Genomic DNA, 12,019 nt, shown 5'->3' with positions numbered 1-12,019 from the left:
TCAAATTATGATTAAGGGTAGCATCTAGTGAGACAAATGGAAATTTTCTTTGCTCAATAGTTTCTGAAGTTCAGAAGCTACTAAAAGCTTAAAGGGTTAGATTTAGATGGGCGAATTTGGACTGAAGCCTTTGTACTGGTGTTTAGTAAACATGAAATGTTTAGGTATTTTGCACTGTACTCTGTGGAGCCTTGAGGTCACTGGGGCCAATTCTAGTACTCCTCAAAGACTGATGGTTTTGTCCATTTATACAATCCTTCATTTATTTACATGTATTCAATAATCCTTTGAGTACTCAGTATATGCAGTTAGTCTGGGGGGTTTCAGGGAGCCCATATCTACAAGGAGTTACAGTGTAAAAGAGTGAAAAATAGTAAGCATATGGCCCCCATGTGATAACGGTTGTTCCCAGTGATACGGGAACTCATGGAAGGGGAGTGTCCAGATTGGGGATGGCAATGTCTCCCAGGAAGCCTTTGTAGAGGAGCTGAAGGATGGATAAAGGTTAGCCATGAAGTCCAGGCAGTGAGAACAACTATTTGTGAAAACTCAAGACCATTTTAAGAAAGTGTTTCCTAAGGACAGATTCTGGTTCCTGGAATTTATCTTGGAGCTAAAACTATCAACTCTAGACCCTCTGCATTCTCGGACTAAGTGTGCTGATTCCCTTGTAGGCACCACAGTTTGATTCATTCTTCAAGTGAAGGGGTGCTGTTGTGGAGAGGGAGGGTTGGAGAGTGAGCTATTTTTCACTCACTAGTTCTCTTTTGTTAGCAGTTACCTCAGCTACCTTACAGCAAGCTACTAAGATTTAATTCTTTGAAGGTTTTCTTATACATATATTTTAGGTGTACATTGTCTTAAAATTTTTTTTAATGCTTATTTATTTTTGAGAGAGAGTGAAAGAGACAGACAGAGCAGGAGTAGGGAAAGGGGCAGAGAGAAAGGGAGACACAGAACTGGGAGCAGGCTCCAGCCACTGCGTTGTCAGCACAGAGCCTGATGCAAGACTTGAACTCACAAATTGTGAGATCATGACCTGAGCCAAAGTCAGAGGCTTAACTGACTGAGCCATCCAGTCACCCCTATGGTTTTTTCTGTCAGTGCAGAGCCCAATGGGGGTTTGATCTCATGACCTGAGCCGAAATCAAGAGTTGGAAGTGTAATCAACTGAGCCACTCACATGCCCCAAATATACATTGTCTTAATCTTCCCTGGCTAACATAACAAAGTATCATAGTTTGGGTGGCTTAATCAACAGAACTTTATTTTCTTACAGTTACGGAGACTGGAAGTTTGAGATTAAGGTGCCTGTGTGATCAGGCTCTGTTAAGGATCTCTTCCTGACTTGCTGAAGACCACTTTTTCACTGTGTGCTCATATGGTCTTTCCTTGGTGCCTGCTCAGCAAAAGAAAAAGACAGAGAGACAAAGAGGTAGAGAAAGAGAGAGAGAGAGAAATGTCAAGTCTGAAATTATTTAAATATTTAGAATAATAAAGAGTTTTAAGTTCTAAATCTGGTAAATAATTACAGTTATTGAAGAAATGTTCTGGGAAATAAGAAAAACAAAAATAAATCAGTAACTTCATAGGTTGTGACATGATCAGGTTGTTTAGTATGCATCCTGTGTCAGAGCTCCTTTATTTTCTTTGCTTCATCAAAGAATGTTAGATCTGCAGGAATGTTTTACTTGTCTTCTAGCATGGAAGTGGCATGAAACTTAATATTTTTAAAATGAGAGAAAAATAGCAATAAATATTTTACCTCATTTATTTTCTTCTCTAGAGAGAACACACAACGATGTGTATATATAGCCACACCCATGATACACCCACATATATGGATATCCATGCGCTTATGTAGGTACATACGCTATTTCATCCTGTGTTTATATTCTTGTTGTATGAACCATTACCCCTTAGAGGGACTAGATGCTAGCATTTAGATATACAGCCACATAAAATGTACTACTTGTTGACAAATCCACATGTTAGCAACAGCTACAAAACAGCTTTAAAAAAAATAAGAAAGTTTAGCATTTAGATAAATATTGGCTATCTGTGGTTATATATGGTATACAGTGCAATCATATTCATTTTGCAAAGGAGTCAGGTTCTAATGTCAGCCCCAAAGAGGACAATTTGATGTGAACAAAATTACTCTTGAAACTCACATAAATCTCTCACAATTGCAGTGTTTTCCCAAATCTGCCAGTTTTATTTTTGTTCTCTCCCCTAGCAATAGAACAAATCACTGTTCTTTGACTGAACAACTGGAGTCGCTGTGTTGAGGGGACATGTGGTGTGAAATCACTTGTACTCTGAAACTCTGGGATCACATTTGCACAGTGATACACTCGCCGCCCTCAGAGGTCGAGGGTACTGACCCGGCCACAAGAACCCACCTCCCACTTTGACCCGGGAGCATGTGTTCACTGAATGTGATGGAGGCTGGGTGGTAGAATTGTCCTGCTACTGAAGTTGTTCTCTCTCCCTCCCCTTTCTCTCTAGCTCCCTCCTTTGTCATTCTCTTTTGTTTGCTGATCATGTGTAGTCATGCAGGTGAATTCACACACAGTGCAACTTTATAGCCTATGGCATATTATACACATCTCTGTTTATGTTCTTATTTATATATGTTCTGTTGACATGAAGTCACCTATATAAATACTTAGGTGTGTGTGGCTGTTTGACTTCTGGAAAATTCTGTCAGGAGCATAAATTTCCTCTCTGATTGTACCATGTAATACTTTTGGGTTCCTAGCCCATTTAATTGCAAAAAGGATATGCAGACCAGTATCCACTGCTGGAAAATAATTCAAAACTACTGGCCCATCATCAGAGGATGGGAACTGTCTAAGCTCCATCATGGTATATAGTCATCATTAAGGCTTTTTCCTAAAAGAAGACACCAGTTAAATTCTCAATTCTGTTTTTGGTTTAGAATAACCACTTATTTATCTTGTTGTGTTGTCATTTTTAAATTGATTTGCTAAACACTGAAGTTGATAGTTCTGTTTTGTAATCTCCAGTACTACCCAACTGCCATGTCCTGACCACAGTGAAAGCACTTTCCCAGTGGAAATTCACTTAAATCATTCTCTGAGAATTTAAGTAAACTGTATTTTTCTTCATGCTAAACCACAATTGATTACATGTATTTCCTGCAAGGCTAAAAAGTGTAAATTTTGAATGTTATATTTCTTCATAAAGGGCAGGTTTAAGTTCATTTTAGTTTGATGATTTTGACATTGCATTTAAGTACAAGTTTCAGGCTAATTGAAGTCTTTAATGTTAAAGGAAAAAAGTCAAAGTCTACAGTCTTAAAGTATACAATATTCTGTAAGGCATTGAATGTAATTTAAAAACTCCAAAACATTATTTGTAAGAATTCTATTGTAGTTGTCACATAGCTATTCATTGGTTCAACGATTGTTTCCTGAATACTGAATAAGCACTCTTAAAAGCACTGGGTACGTTGTAGTGAGGAAAAGCAAATCCTTGACCTTGTGAAGCTTATGGTCTACTGGAAGGATGATCAGCAATAAACACCTAAAGAAATAGCAACCTAGTTAAGTTTCAGGAAGACGAAGGTCAGAGTTTAGTAGTAGAAAATAAAAACAAAGGAACTGATGCACTGGTAGATTACTGATTGTTGGAAAGAGCAGATTTTTAAAGCTGAGACTTAAAGAATGAGAAGGGATAGGACACTTAAAGAGCATTGGGGCAGAGTAGCCTAGGCAGAGATCAGCAAGCATCAAAACTCAAGCCATAAAAGGGCTTGGGTGTTCTAGAACTGGTGTGGTTGCTTGAATCAGAGCTTGTGTGTGTGTGTGTGTGTGTGTGTGTGTGTGTGTGTGTGTGTGCGTGTGTGTGTGCGTGCGCTTGTGTGTTGGAGTGAGGGAAATGAGGAGTAGGTGGTATGGAATTAGATTAATTAGTAAACAGGTACCAAATGACTTAGAGCCTTATGTCGTGGGTAAGACTATAGATTTTAAAATAAGCACAATGAGAGCCAATTAAAAATTTAAAAGTAAAAAAATCATTAGCTGTTTTAAATTTTTAAAAGCTCACTTTGACTGTTTTGTGGAAAATGAAATACGTGTGAGCATATGTTTGCATTTGTGGTTCAAAATGGAAGCAATGAGACCAGTCAGAGAGCTATTAGAATCTTCTAATCAAAGACAATGGCGCCTTGGATATCAGGGTGGCAGTAGACATGGAGCCAATTAGATGGATCTGAAATATTTCAGGAAGGCATATAATCTTCTGATATTCAGAATGAGGAAAAGTCAGGAATCAAAAATGATCAGTTGTTTTCTTTCTTGCTTGCTCCCTCCCTTAACTGGGAATATCATGGTACCACTTATTAAGATCAGACTTTGGGAAGAATCAGTTTTCAGAGGGCTGTCATGTTCACTTTTAGATATCTAGCACCAAACCTATTACAAAATTTATGAATTCATCAAACATTGATTGACTTCATCATATGTCAGACATTGTACTAGGGGTTGATGATATCTGGTGTCTTTATGCTTATGGAATTACAGAGATGATAGATTTCAAAGTCCTGAAATTTCTCAGGGACTATAGTTAGAAATGATACAATCCAGTATCCTCATTTTAAAGATGAAGGGTGGAATTTGAACCTTCTAAATTCTATAGAAATATCAACACTCTTCTATAAAAATCATGGTTACTTTAGTAAAATCTAATTTTAGTCATCCAAAAATAGTTTTATTATTTTCTCTTTGGAATATGATACAATCTGCTTTCATTCCCGTATCAGTGAATTCTTACAATTAGTACTATTAAAAGACTTTCTGATGCATTCTGAAGTCATGAAAATATAAGCATGATAGCCAGGAGGTCAGTGGGTGCCACTGTCACAGATTTCACTGGCTTTATAAAAGACTGAGGCAGGGGAATCATGAACCATGTTCTAATGTGCACGCATTTTTTAGTAATATATTAATGGTAAACAACGCAGAACTAAGCGCTTGTATTCTTTATGTTACTGATGGTACTGTTCAATTACCTTGAAGCATTTTAGTGGGGATTTTTCAAATTTAATAGGAAACATGAATATGACATGAAAGGAAATAAAAAAGAACCCAAAAGAAAAGTTATTGTGTACAATGAATTAGAAATGTTTGTGTATGTCTGCCCGTGTGTGCCTATGTTGGAATGTTTGTCTTAAGGTCTTATTCAACTTTATAAGTTAAGATATTTGGTCAAAGAATAAATGGATGATGATGAAATAGCAAGTTGTGTAGATGTGGACAATTTAGAACCAGGAAGCCAAAAAAGATGATTTAAAGTGGTCTAAATAAGCATGCTTATTATCTAAATTATGTTACAGCATTTATTGTTCATTTAGAATGAGGTTTACTTGGCTCTTTATGCTAGGTCAACTACTGTGAAAGAAAAAAAAAGATGAAAATTCCTGCCATAAGGGCATAACAAACATGAAGCATCAGGCATGACTGAATCTGCACACACACAGGCACGCACAGGATGGGAGAATGTTTCCTGCACTAAGGGGCTTCCCTCATGGGAATACCTTATAGAGTAAAGGAGGCTTCAAGATAGTTTGTAGAGATGCGGGCCTTTAAAGAAGAGGGTATTTCAGTATAAGAAAGTGACCTCCTTGAAGCTTAAAAGCAAGGGTGGAGACAGATGGCAATGCAATCCGGTAGAAGAGGGAAAACTACTAAGATGGTTGAAATGATCAAAATAAGAATTAGAACCAAAGTTTTGCTTCATCCCTGCAACTGGAATGGCAGGACTAAATTCAGAGAAACTAGAGGCGCAATGTAGAGTTTGACCCTGGACCTTTAAGGAAGAAATGTAAATGACCAAAGGCTGACACGGAAAACTACACAGAATTTATAACTAGGATTGTGTACATACAAATCAAGTGAAAAATCAGTGGTGAAAATAAAGACTACACAGAAGGACAACTTGTCTTCTGAAATCAAGCGGAAAAATAAAAGTTCTGTGCATAAATATGCCAAACAGGAATATTCCATGTTTTATTAATTAATCTGTATTCTTGTATCTTCTTCGAAGATCCAGGGTAAAGACTGAACTTTTCACTTTCTGAAAAAGTGCTTAGAAACAAACATTAGTGAGAGATTTTTTTGGGAAGCTTTTAGGATAGGAAAATGTCTTATTCTTGACCACTTGTCCCCAGCTTTCCCAGAGAGCCACCTCCTCTATTGTTAGTATGGTGGTGAATTTCTCACCTGTGGATTAATACTTCTTCCATGATAAACTCATTTTCTTGCTATGGAGAGTGTGTATGACCTTATCCTCCTTCACACATAACTTTGAAATGTTCTTCCTCATGCATCTGGAGTGCACCACTCACTTCTGGAGTTGAAGGAAACTCAACTGGCCAAACAGGTTTTTTTTTTCCCCTAGACTTTTCAGCTGCACTAATTCCTGACGAGCCAAAAAAACTCTCAAGGGGATAGTTTGGGAGAATGGGGGGCAATACATCTTTAGAAATTTTCACATATGTAAAACAAATGTCTTCCACTGAGGTTTTAAAAATAGTCTCTTTAAACTTTAACATGTGTTAGTCTAGTGTTTGCTCAGATAATCACAGGCCTGCACAAGCAGGATGCAATCAGTGCACGCCAGACACACAGGCTCGTTATCATGAGAACTGTGTTTTGTTGGGGGTTTTCATTTCTTTTCAAAAATTGCTTCTTAACACATTACCTGTAGAACTTTCCCATTCTTTAGTTCTACTTAGGAAGAAAGGAATATTACTGCCCAGCTGATTGCTCTTTAAAGAAAAATACAACAAATTTCCCCAAGTTTTCTCCAGGCATATTGTCAGGTCTGTGGTTTTTGCCTCTAAAAATTTGGCAACTAAGTTGATATGCATTTTTTACTGTTCCTGCTTCTTTTTGAGGGACAGAAGTGATTTAAGAGGGAATTGAATATATCGGAATACCTTATTCTCTCTCTCTTTCCTTTTTTTCCCCCTTCTTTGCTAAATAGGAAAGTTCATCAGCTTGATAATGGAGGAGAACAATGACTCCACCGATAACCCCCAACAAGGCCAAGGGCGGAATAATGCCGTGAAGTGTGGGTGGCTGAGGAAGCAAGGAGGCTTTGTCAAGACTTGGCATACTCGCTGGTTTGTGCTCAAGGGAGATCAGCTCTATTATTTCAAAGATGAAGATGAAACAAAGCCCTTGGTAAGTAGGAGAAAATAAAAAGTACTATGGTCATAAGTAATCCAAGAAGTAGAAGGTTTGCTAGAAACTGATGGAATCTGAGGTCAACCCAATTTCCCTCCGCTTTCAGTTCCTTGGCATCTTTCACACCTTTTTCCATTGTTTACTTTGGTTCAAGATGATGAACTTGCTAGGTGAGGCCAAGAGGCAAATTATACTTGTCTAATATTAATTTTGACTTTTACTAAGCTAGAACAGAATGTCTGAGTCCCTCGGGCATACTTTATGAGTAATTTTAATGAACATCTCTAGATGATATGTATTATAGCCAAAACATCTTTTCTTTTCTCAGAAATAAGTTAAAAGCACAGATTTGAAGGAAAATCATAAATACAACTTTCAGTTATTTTTGAAACACCTTCAGTATCAATTCCCTAGGAGCTTCCTTCCACCTTCGCTCATATAAAATATGGATATGGTGCTAAATGGAACAGTGCTGATACATCCAATCATCATACACAATACGCTCTTCTGGGGGTAGCTTCTGTGTCTTTTTGTGGTTCCTTAGTGGTCTTGTATTTACTTATTTACTTATCATTTTCTCAGCCACAAATCTCTAGACTGCAATGAGAGAGGAAGCATCTCTAGCTCTTCCTTACAGCTCCAGTATGCTCTTTTAGCTGGGATCATCAACTGATGGAAGGAGCTGCCAGCTGAAGTGTCCCCTATGTGCTTTCCCTTCTTCTCTATCTAAAGGATATATAAATGAAGGAAGAAATATTGTGGATTAGATGACATAAACATCTCTAACAATATGTTTTTGAGACTATTTTTCTTGTGTTAAAGTTTAAGATCTTAATTAGGAGTTTGGATCAAAGCCCTGCCTTAGTATGTTATATTCTCAGACATTATAATTTTGTGAAGATTTTATTTGTCTAGTTGAATTAAAAGAAAACAACAAGTGCACATACTATAAACATGGTTTGAAATTATTACTATATTTTAAGCATTTATTTATCAGGATTAAGCAGTAGACTAAAAATATATATATTATTAAATGCCTAAAATAGTCTTATGAGGCAGGATTATCCCCACTTATGCATGAAGAACCCAAAGACATCATAAATAAAGAAATAAGAATATTTATATCATAGTGTATTCATATAATATATAAGATATAATATGTAAATATATAATATATTTATATTATAGTGCATTTCCATACAGTTATTGCATTTGTCATAGCAAACCAGTGCAGAATGTGGGGATCATCATTACAGATGAAGAAATTGTGGTGTAGTGATATGAAGCACTGTGACCAAGGTCATATGGGCATCCGAGGCTTATAAAGGAGTAGTCTTTAGTCTCTTATCCTATTCTCCAGTGTTCTTTTCTCATTGTACTTTGTTTTATATTATGTAATACTCACATTATGGCATTATCTTGAATAAAAAACCTTTTTTATTGGGGCACCTGGGTGGTTCAGTCAGTTAAGCATTGGGCTCTTAGTTCTGGTTTAAGTCATGATTTCATGGTTTGTGAGATTGAGCTCTGCTTCAGGCTCTCTACTGACAGCCCGGAGCCTGTTTGGGATTCGTTCTCCCTCTCTCTCTGACCTCTCTCTTTCAAAATAAATAAATAAACATTAAAAATAATAAAATAATTTTTATGAAACTCAGAGAAAGGGATCAGGTGAATGTGAGAAAACAGAATATGGAGCATCTAATATGGGGACTTTGAATGGAATAAAATGGAGTATGAGTAAGAGCCAATGTTTTAATTTATGGAGTCTTGTTCTGGCATAGTTTGTCCAGAATGGGTACAGATTAAATGATTAATTACATAGGATCCAGGACCTAAACAGGGTATAAGGGGACCAGAAGATTCAGGAGCTGAGTGAATGAAGGTGTGAAAGATCAAACAAATGTGTTCTGACTCTTTGGTGAGCTGAGTGGACCTTCTAACAGTGTACATGGTATAGAGTGGATCAAGCTCAAGCTCAATGTTTCTAAAATCTGAGAACTTGCGGATGTTAGAGAATATGCATAGGAACCCCAGTTTGAGGAACTATTCACTAAACTGTTCGAAGAGGATATTATACAGCCTTGGATATGCTATGTAATTTATCAGAAGGTCTACACACTCACAGAATGGTCTTCAGTGCAGTATAGTTATTTGATAACAAATTGGAAATATAAACAAGAAAATGCAAAAAATTCTGACTAATTCAAATGAAAATCTGCCTCAAAGTAAAAATGACTTTAATTTGTAATATTTCTAAGTTGTGTTTTGACATCATTATATTACCCATATTTCTAAGGTATGATAACTAAAATTAACAAGAAAGAGTTGTATTGATGAGAAAGTACTAATGCTTATACAAACCATATTTAGGCTACTATTATTTACCCTAAAATGTTTCTTAATTTTTCTATAAAAATATCATTTGTTAATAGAAAAGTCAAAATTTGGGGTAAATAACTTTGACTTACTATTTTTATATCATCTTTCATGGCAACTCAAGCACCAGGAATTTTGACATTGTGCTTTTTAATTTTAATTTTTTACACTAATGTTCAAATACATGCACAAGGAATCAGATTAAAAAACCGACAATTTCTGTATCAGAAGTCTCCTAGTAATTTTAAAGGACCGTATATTTGCCTATGAATTGACAGTTCCTTACTTAAAAGTAGTTTTCTTTAAATGAATATAGATGCCCAGCACATTGTAAGTTTTGAAGCATATTCTGCATGAGTTAGTGAGTGAGTCAATGAAAGGTATAATGAAAGGAGGAAGGGCAGGAGGACCAGGTGTTATGAGTGATATTGGCTATTCTCAACCTCACATAACAAAGTCATAACTCAAAATCATAACATAATATATTAAATCATCATCACCTCATAATAACAAAGTTTAAATCCCATTAAATAAATCTTTTTAAAGAATTAATCACCTCTGAAGAACAATTAAACATCTTGAAAAGTGTTAAAACTGGAAAAAAATTTAGTTTATACGAATCCCCTCCTTTTACAGATGAATTGTGGGTGTGGGTGTGTGTGTGAGTGTTATATGTGTGCATTGGTTATGGGATATTGTTAATGACTGGCAGATGAGGAACAAAAAACAGATTTTCTTGCTCTTGATCCAGTGTTCCCTCAGCTTTGCTTTTTGCCTGCTCACAAATCCTTAACTTTCCTTTAGATTTGCTTTCAATCAGAACTACTTCTTGGTTGTTTATTTTCAATATTGGTGCATTCAAGCGTAGGAATGCCCTTGGCCTTCATATATTTTGATGAGGGTTATTTCATTATTACTGGAGGGAATGTCACTAATGGAATGAAAAATTCACCCTTTTAAGTATTCCTAACCAGCTAAAAATGTTCAATAAACTTAACCTGGATTTGTTTTTCTCTCTCTTAAAAGGGATTTCTAAAATGAGAGTATTAACATCCTTGAAATGTGTGTTTCTCCTGTCCTAGGCAAGTGTTTTCAATTTATTTTAATGAAACTTTTAGTGAGCTTCTTTTCCTCCACTCATTAGAGAGAGTCAAACTCCGTATTATCCTTGCTATTAAAAACTACACATCTGTTGGGGGAAACAGATATGCAAAACTAAGATTGGGACAGGCAATCATGTAAGGACTGGATGCTCTGAAGACACAGATACAATTAATCTCAGAGGGGTGAGCAATGATTCTGTGCAGGAGGGTTAGGAAGAGTGGCACAGAGCAAGAGGTGACCCTTACCTGGTGTGCTGAAAGTTGATGGGAGTTCTCCAGGTAGATAAATGGAGGAAAGGAATTCAGAGCAGAGGAAAGACATAGAGTCCCAAATAGACATATATAGATAGCTCCATATTGTGAGGGTGGTGAAACGACAGGACATGGGGTTCAAGTGATAGGAGGTCATGACATGAAGGTATGTATATATTGTACAAAGAGACCAACTCTCTTGCACATGATGGGAAGCTATTTCTAGAACACCTATGCTACTCAAGTTGCAAAACTACATTAATTTGTTAGAAAGAAATAATGGCAGCCATTAAAAAAATGTAGTTTTCTGCTTGGGCTGCTATAACAAAATGCCATGTCCTGGGTGGCTTAAACAACAAAAATGTATTTTCTCACAGTTTTGGAGGCCAGAAGACCAAGGTCAAGGATTGTCTCTAATGAAGCCTCTCTTCCCAGCTTGGAGACAGCTGCTTTCCCTCTGTGTCCTCAAACACCTATTGCCTTGTGTACAGAAACATAAGAGAGTTCTGGTATCTCTTGAGCCCTACCTTTATGATCAGAGCCCTATCTTATGATCTCATTTAACTTTAATTATCTCCAGGTACAGCTACATGGTGGGGGATGGGGGAGGGGAGGGCTTCAGTATGTGAATTTTAGAGAGACACAATTCAGTCCATAATACCTAATATGTTGCATACCTCTGTTAATAAATATAATTTTTAATTAGGTTTTTTCCCTTATTGGTACCATCAACTTTGATCTCTACTAGAACCTAATATATTTGATTTAGTGCATTATACATTTAATTATTTGAACCTACTATTGGTATCTTATGTTCTTATTCAAATTTCACCTTGCCTTCTAAATATTCTAGAACCTGCACAGGTTTGAGAAGTTAGAAAGTCTCACTGCCACTTTTCTTATATTTTCTTTTTGAGCAAAAGACAAAAACACCTATAAGTTCTCTTCTCTCTGGCAAAATTACTTAATTTGTAAATAAGACTTTCAAGCCTTAACCAGGCGATACATTAGAGGTATACCTCAAGATATAAATACTTTGTACATAAAATAAATCCAACTGAGATTCTTAAT

General features: G+C 36.4%; 1 protein-coding gene across 1 annotated transcript in view; it reads left to right on the top strand.

Moving 5' to 3' along the window:
- The window catches only part of ARHGAP24 (Rho GTPase activating protein 24), a 484,571-nt gene that overhangs the window by 75,442 nt on the left and 397,110 nt on the right, over window positions 1-12,019 (top strand). The window contains exon 2 of the mRNA XM_029943691.1: window positions 7,015-7,214. Within this exon, the coding sequence (XP_029799551.1) occupies window positions 7,035-7,214 (180 nt within the window). The 5' untranslated portion in view covers window positions 7,015-7,034. The remainder of the gene's footprint in view (window positions 1-7,014; window positions 7,215-12,019) is intronic.

The sequence above is a fragment of the Suricata suricatta genome, chromosome 1, assembly GCF_006229205.1.
Source record: "Suricata suricatta isolate VVHF042 chromosome 1, meerkat_22Aug2017_6uvM2_HiC, whole genome shotgun sequence".
In the NCBI taxonomy this organism is placed as follows: Eukaryota; Metazoa; Chordata; class Mammalia; order Carnivora; family Herpestidae; genus Suricata; species Suricata suricatta.
Note: the sequence above shows the minus strand (reverse complement) of the source record. Positions and strands in the feature narration are given on the sequence as shown.